At 46.7% G+C, this 7,966-nt stretch overlaps 1 protein-coding gene across 1 annotated transcript; it reads right to left on the reverse strand.

Moving 5' to 3' along the window:
- Positions 1-6,413: 6,413 nt before the first annotated feature.
- LOC139276897 (adenosine receptor A3-like) lies at positions 6,414-7,520 on the reverse strand. The gene has a single exon (XM_070894893.1). It carries the CDS (start codon positions 7,518-7,520, stop codon positions 6,414-6,416), a length of 1,107 nt encoding a protein of 368 aa, XP_070750994.1.
- Positions 7,521-7,966: the final 446 nt, after the last annotated feature.

Raw genomic sequence — 7,966 nt, forward strand, 5'->3', positions numbered from 1 at the left:
TTTCTGTGGTAGAGAATTCCACAGGTTCACCACTCTCTGGGTGAAGAAGTTTCTCCTTATCTCGGTCCTAAATGGCTTACCCCTTATCCTTAGACTGTGACCCCTGGTTCTGGACTTCCCCAACATTGGGAACATTCTTCCTGCATCCAACCTGTCCAAACCCGCCAGAATTTTAAACGTTTCAATGAGGTCCCCTCTCACTCTTCTGAACTCCAGTGAATACAAGCCCAGTTGATCCAGTCTTTCTTGATAGGTCAGTCCCACCATCCCGGGAATCAGTCTGGTGAATCTTCGCTGCACTCCCTCAATAGCAAGAATGTCCTTCCTCAAGTTAGGAGACCAAAACTGTACACAATACTCCAGGTGTGGCCTCCTTAATAGACCCTCTGACCACTTTTATATCCGGAAGATTGTTTGTGTCCTCCTTAGTGAATACTGAACCAAAGTACTTGTTCAATTGGTCTGCCATTTCTTTGTTCCCCGTTATGACTTCCCCTGATTCTAACTGCAGGGGACCTACGTTTGTCATTACTAACCTTTTTCTCTTTACATATAGAAACTTTTGCAATCCGCCTTAATGTTCCCTGCAAGCTTCTTCTCGTACTCCATTTTCCCTGCCCTAATCAAACCCTTTGTCCTTCTCTGCTGAGTTCTAAATTTCTCCCAGTCCCCAGGTTCGCTGCTATTTCTGGCCAATTTGTATGCCATTTCCTTGGCTTTAATACTATCCCTGATTTCCCTAGATAGCCACGGTTGAGCCACCTTCCCTTTTTTATTTTTACGCCAGACAGGAATGTACAATTGTTGTAATTCATCCATGCGGTCTCTAAATGTCTGCCATTGCCCATCCACTTTTCAATTCAAACATTCAGTTTACTGAAATGAAGCACCAATCAACCATCCTCACAACCATTCTTTATTAGTATTGATTCTCACAATGTGGACCTGGCCAGCATATTTTACCCTCGAAGGTGGTGGTGGGCCACTACCTTGAGCTGCTGCATTCCGTGTGGTGAAGGTGCTCCCACTAATGCTGCAGTAGGGCATAGTTCTGATGCTCGAGATTAAAATACGACTTGCCTTCACTCAGCCTCAGCTCCCAACACCCCTCACAGTCAATGCTTTTAATGGAGTACTCGGAAAGGGTAGTGGAAATCTGGAACATTTCAGAGTCAACCATATTGCTCTGGGTCTGGTGTCACATACTGGCCAGACCGGGAGATTGCCTTCCCTGAAGGACATTAGTGAACCAGATGGGGTTTTACAACAATCCAATAGTTTCATGGTCATCATTATCAACACAAGCTTTTTATTCCAGATTTACTTATTTAATTGGATTTAAATTCCCCAGCTGCCGTGGTGGGATTTGAACTCATGTCTCTGGATCATAAGTCCAGACCTCTGGAACAGGCTCGAGGGGCTGAATGGCCTACTCCTATGTTCCTAAAACTGGCGGAATCGGATCTGCACCCCATTCGATTTTCCTTTCCAATGGGTGGGCTACATAATGGGCAGCCGATCTGACACCATCAGATTTTCACCCCCGCCAAAGTTGAAGGGTACCCCCACAGTTCTTTACAAATCATTATGCAATTCACGATTACTGAATTAGTGGTGCATTTCAGACCAAATAGCTTAACATTCCCAGACTGTGTAATTGGGCTCGGCCTTGAATGCATTAATTTTCCAGTGCAGTAAGACTGAAGTATGATTGATTTGCAGTCATGGCAAGAGCTCCGTGAATATTTCTCAGCTTTGCGCAAAGGAAGCTGGTGTCTGCACAAACAAAGCAAACTAGAGCAATTAATTTGACATTAGCAGGGTTTTCATTCAACATTGTCTGAACACGAAGCACAAATTCTTCATGCGTCGGAACAGGTGAGCAAACTTTCTGATGCTGTTGCCATGTGTTTTATTAAAACACATTAAACTTTTGGAGGTTCCTGTCTCTTGGTCACTATTTGCACTGTGGCCTTATGGAGGTGGCGATGGAATGGGATATTGGTCTAGAAATTGGATGGTGCCGGGCCGGTTTTTGGCCACTAAATCAGGCACCTAAATCTCCAACATGGCAGGCGGGAAGCACGCGCTCATGACGAGCTGTAAGGGCTCCAGCCGCCATATTGGAGTACGTAAAAGAATTGGCATTCAGGTCCCACACCTAAAACGGGGGTTAGACCCCTTATTTGAATATGCAAAGAGCCTAACAGCTAATTGAAGCCACCTATTCAATATTGGGGTTGCCCTGAATGCGGCTAGGTCAGGGCCGCCTGCATTCAGGAAAAACAGTTCTCTGTACGGCTAACAGATGGCTCTTAAAGGGAGTGCTGCAGGTTGCAACCAACTGAGTAAGAGTTTAAAATAGTGGGGCTGGGAGGAGCACAGTAGCAACAAGGTTCCATTAAAAGATATACTTAAAAAAAAACATTCACACTACGCAAACTACCGCCAGCCTCCCAATCACTGATCACCATTGCCACTCTCCCGATCCCGGCCACCATTACTGCCCTTCGCGATAGCCCCCTCTCCCAGTCGACCTCCACTCCTGCTCTCCCTGTCCCCTTTAAGGACATACGTGAGGGCTGCTGCTGATATCACTGCCACCCGATCTTCGAGGCCTCTTCTCCAGTGAGCTGCCTGGGGATGCCGATAAGGTTTCTGCAGTTCGCTGGTTCAATAATAATAAAGAACCAAAACAATATTAGTTATAATTAAAAAGACCTGGGCTTGGATATAGGGAGTATATTGTCTGAACACGAAGCACAAATCTTGGCAATGTAGTAAACAGTGAGCATGATAGTAGCAGACTTCAGGAGGACATAGACAGACTGGGGAAATGGGCAGACACATGGCAGATGCAATTCAATGAGGATAAGTGTGAAGTGATGCACTTTGGGAGAATGAACATGAAGAAATAGTACAATCTAAATTGTACTATAGTGAGGCGGGGTCCAACAACAGAGGGACATAGGGGTGCATACTCACAAATCTTTGTAGGCGGCAGGGCAAGTTGATAAAGCATTTAAGAAAGCGTATGGGATAATTGGCTTTGTAAATACAAGCATTGAATACAAAAACAAGGAAGTGATGCTAAACCTTTACAAATCACTGGTTAGTCCTCAGCTGGAGTATTGTGTACCATTCTGGGCACCACACTTTTGGAAGGATGTCAAGGCCTTGGAGAGGGTACAGAGGAGGTTTCCCAGAATGAGCCCAGGAATGAGGGACTACAATTATGTGGAGAGATTGGAGAAGCTGGGATTGTGCTCCTTCGAGCAGAGAAGGTTAAGGGGAGTCCGAATAATGGTATTCAAAAATATGAGGGGTATTTGATGGAGCAAAGGGGGAGAACCTGTTTCCTCTGCCAAGTGAGTCGGTAACCAGAAGTCATAAACTTAAAATAATTGGTAAAAGAACTAGAGGGGAAATGCAGAGATTTTTTTTCAGACCGAGGGTGGTTAAGCTCTAGAATGCTCTACCTGAAAGAGTGGAGGAAGCAGATTCTATAGGAATTTTTAAAAGCCATTTGGACATGTACTTGAAGATGACAAATGTGCACGGAAAAGGCTGGGGGGTGGAACTAAATTCGCCCATGCCTTCAAAGAGACAGCACAGGCATGACGGGCCGAATGGTTTCACTCTGTGCTGTAAAATTCTATGATCGTGGCCCAGTGGGTAGCACTCTCGCCTCTGAGTCAGAAGGTTATGGGTTCAAGTCACACTCCAGGGACTGGAGTACAAAAAAATCCAGGCTGATACTCGAGTGCAATACTGAGGGAGTGCTGCACTGTTGAAGGTACCGTCTTTCAGATGAGACCTTAAACCGAGGCCCCGTCTGCTCTTTCAGGTGGACGTGAAAGATCCCACGGCACTATTTCGAAGAAGATCAGGGGAGTTATCCCTGGTTCCTGCCCAATATTTATCCCTCAATCAACACAACAAAAGAAAACAAATTATCCAGTCATTATCATATTGCTGTTTGCAGGAGCTTGCTGTGTGCAAATTGGCTGCCGCGTTTCCCACATTATAACAGTGACTACACTCCAAAAGTACTTCATTAGCTGTAAAGCACTTTGAGATGTCTGGTGGTCATGAAAGGCGCTATATAAATCCAAGTCCTTCTTTCTTTATGATTAGGTCTAGCTCGGGTATATCCATTCAGGTGCAGAGATCATTCTCAGTGACCTTGCGCATCCATTTCTGGGCACAAATACATTTCTAGGTCATTGTGTTTTCTGAGCCCTTCCTTTTACTTGAGACCTGTGAAGGCAGCTCCGCAGCTTGTCTAATCCTGAAAAATGACACTTTAGGCTGGGACTGCATGGTCTTCCAGGGTCACTCTCAACTTGGTGGTAGCACTTTAATCTGAGTCATAAGGTTGTGGGTTCAAACCCCGCTCCAATGCTTAGCACATAATCGTGGCTGTCACTTCAGTGCAGTATTGAGGAATCGCAGCGCTATTGGAGGAGACGTTTTTCAGAAGAGATGTTAAACATCTGCTCTCTCAGGAGGCGGTTGAAGTTTAAGTGACACTATTCGAAGATGAAAAGGGAAGTACTCCCGGTGTCCTTCCCAATATTTATCCCTCACCCAAAACCATCAAAGGCAAATTATCTGGTCATTATTGACGTTTGTGGTACCTTGCTGCAAATTGGCTGCCGCGTTTCCCTGCAACGGTGACTACACTTCGAAAGTACTGGCTGTGAAGCACTTTGGGACCTCTTGAGGAATTGAAAAGCACTATGTAAATGCAGGTTCCTTCTTTCTGGAGTGGTGCTCAGGTTGGCTAGAATTCAGATTCACTCTTGTAATTAATGGATCATCGTCAGGTCTTATAGAATGCTTCCCTGTAATTGATATCAACAGAGTAGCCTAATGGGTGAGGAAATCTTACTGGAGAATGTTCATGCTAGCAGAAAAATGAATGTTTAAAAAAAAAATGAGGTAACTGAAATGTGAGTTTATCATTTTCTTATACAGTATATGAGATCGCACTTACAAAAAAAATTAGATTTTATCACCACTTATAAAGAAATGATTGCATATATCCACTAATTAAATCCACTATTCTGCTCCGTGACAATAATCGACATAGAGATGATGTTCTAACAGAATGAAAATATTAAATATTGTGGAAGCAATATATCTTGAAAGAGCTTTTTAACTATCACACAAAAAACACATTTTTACATTACATTAATTCTACTGTAGTGTATGTTCCAAGTGTCAGCTTGGCTCGGTGGTAGAACTCTTGCATCTGAGTGAAGAGGTTGTAAGTTCAGGGCTCTGGTCCAAGACTTGAGCACATAATTTAGGTGACCATTTTAGTGCAGTTGTCAAGGTGCCCTACATTGTTGGAGGTGCCATATTTTTGGATGAACTGTTAAAACCCAGGTCTTGTCTGCTTGTTGCAAAAGCATTTTTGGCACTCTCTCAGGAGGAGGTTGAAGACTCCGTGGCACTATTCGAAGATGAAAAGGGAAACTGTCCTGGCCCTTTTCCAAGTACGAATAGAAAGTTTGCTCAGTATCCTGGCCAACATTCACCCAATGCCAACAAAAACAGATCCATCTCATTGCTGGTTATGGGTCCTTCGTGTGTGAAAATTGGTTGCCCCTTGTTTGCCTATAAAACAGCAGTGACCACACTTCAAGGGTAATCCAGTAGCTTGGGATGTTCTGAGGAGGATAACAGTGCTAGTTTTTAAAGTATATTAATTTGACTCAACTTTCTGGTGAGAAATGTAGCTCATTCTATTTTTTTTATTCGTTCACGGGATGTGGGCATCACTGGCAAGGCCAGCATTTATTGCCCATCCCTAATTGCCCTCGAGAAGGTGGTGATGAGCCGCCTTCTTCACCCGCTGCAGTCCATGTGGTGAAGGCACTCCCACAGTACTGTTAGGGAGGGAATTCCAGAATTTTGATCCAGCGACGATGAAGGAACGGCGATACATCTCCAAGTCAGGATGGTGTGTGACTTGGAGGGGTACTTGGAGGCGATGGTGCTCCCATGCGCCTGCTGCCCTTGTCCTTTTAGATGGTGGAGGTCACGGGTTTGGGAAGTGCTGCCGAAGAAGCCTTGGCGAGTTGCTGCAGTACATCTTGTAGATGGTACACACTGCAGCCACGGTGCGCCGGTGGTGGAGGGAGTGAATGTTTAAGGTGGTGGATGAGGTGCCAATCAAGGGGGCTGATTTGTCCTGGATGGTGTCGAGCTTCTAGAGTGTTGTTGGGGCAGCACTCATCCAGGCAAGTGGAGAGTATTCCATCACATTCCTGACTTGTGCTTTGTAGATGGTGGAAAGGCTTTGGGGAGTCAGGAGGCGAGACACTCGCCGCAGAATACCCAGCCTCTGACCCGCTTTTGTAGCCACAGTATTTATGTGGCTGGTTCAGTTAAGTTTCTGGTCATCAATGAATAGGAGGGATGACCTCGATCAGGACCAGTGCACATGGTCCTCCATGGCCGACACTGGTCGATTCCCTGACAGAGTTCTCTCTGCGGTTGGTGAGGTTCAGCACCGAGACGGTTATCAGCTCCTGCACCCTGAGGCGGAACCTGCGGTCGCGGACGCTGTAGATGATGACATTCCAGCAACTGTTGGAGGTCAGGATCCAGAAGGCGCAGTAAGAGAAGTCACACCACTGGTGGCCCAGCACGTTGCCCACCACCAGCACTGCGATGGGGCCAAACGAGGTGAAGAAGGCGATGGTCACGATGCCGATGGTCTTGGCGGCGGCGATGTCCGAGCAGTTGAGATGGGGTTGGGCGGTGGCGGCGGGCTGGGACGTGGGTTCGGCTCGGGCTAACCTCCTCCTCACTTTGCGGTATTGGCGGACGGCCGAGAAGGTCAGGACGTTGATGACCACTGTGCCTCCCAGGAGGGAGAAATCAAAGGCGGGGAAGAGGAGCATGATCTTCCAGCCCGAGGATTGGGGCTGGCCGGTGATGGTGTAGATGCACATCTTGCTGCAATGGCTGTACTGCAGGACAATGCCGTCCCTGAACACCATGGGCACCATGGCCAGGGAGAAGCCGACAGCCCAAGAGAGGGCAATCAGGGCGCAGGTCCTCCTTTTGGTGATCACCATCTTCTTGTGCAAGGGTTTCAGCACGGCCACGCTCCTCTCGATGGACAACAGGAAGATGGTGGTGATGGAGACGAAAGTGCAGCCGGCAAACAGGGGTCCCATCAGCAGACAGGGCTGGAAAAGTGGCGCGGGGTCCCCTTGCCGGGGCGTCCCACCAATGCTCCCTCTTACAGCCAAGGTGATCTCGGTATAAACCGAGTATGGCACCACCAGGACCCCCACGCCGAGATCCGCCAGGGCCAGAGAGGCTTTGAGATAACCTTGAGGTGTTCGGAACCTCTTGGAGCCCAGGAACACAACCACACTCAGAACATTGCCGACAATTATAGCGAGAACCAGCAGGATCATGAGGGAAATGGTGACTATGCCTCCGACTGTATATTCACGGCAACCATCTGGGTCACTCTGCTTAGACCTCGCCGACATGGTGTTCCTTGCATTGGATCACATCTCTGTATAATTAGATTCTGGTTATGTTTTTATTATTCGGGTTCAGTCAGTCCAGTTCTTTTTCTTTGCGTAGAGGCTTTGATCTGGCCAGAGGTGAGTTGAGAATTCTCACATTCAATCTCCTGAATAGATGAAAAACACTGTCAAGTGCCTGAGAGCAGCAGTCTGATATAAATTCACCCCCTTATTAAAGTTGCAACCCACTCATCGACGGAATACGTTACACAGTGAAAGGGGAGCAACTCCATCCCATGCAAGTGGGGAGTTCTGAGGGACCCAGAACCATTAATACCCACAGTCTGAATAAATGGGCTTTGGCTCTATGTTATCATCTTCATCAGCATTACAGTCCATATAATGTGGACAGCAACAATAATTACATAGAAACAGGCCATTCGGCCCAACTGCTCCATGCCTGTGTT

This window comes from Pristiophorus japonicus, chromosome 12, assembly GCF_044704955.1.
Source record: "Pristiophorus japonicus isolate sPriJap1 chromosome 12, sPriJap1.hap1, whole genome shotgun sequence".
NCBI classification, from domain to species: domain Eukaryota; kingdom Metazoa; phylum Chordata; class Chondrichthyes; family Pristiophoridae; genus Pristiophorus; species Pristiophorus japonicus.

What these genes read in the sequence shown, in the direction of transcription:
- LOC139276897 (XM_070894893.1), bottom strand. Translation starts at nt 7,520, where the DNA reads ATGTCGGCGAGGTCTAAGCAGAGTGACCCAGATGGTTGCCGTGAATAT.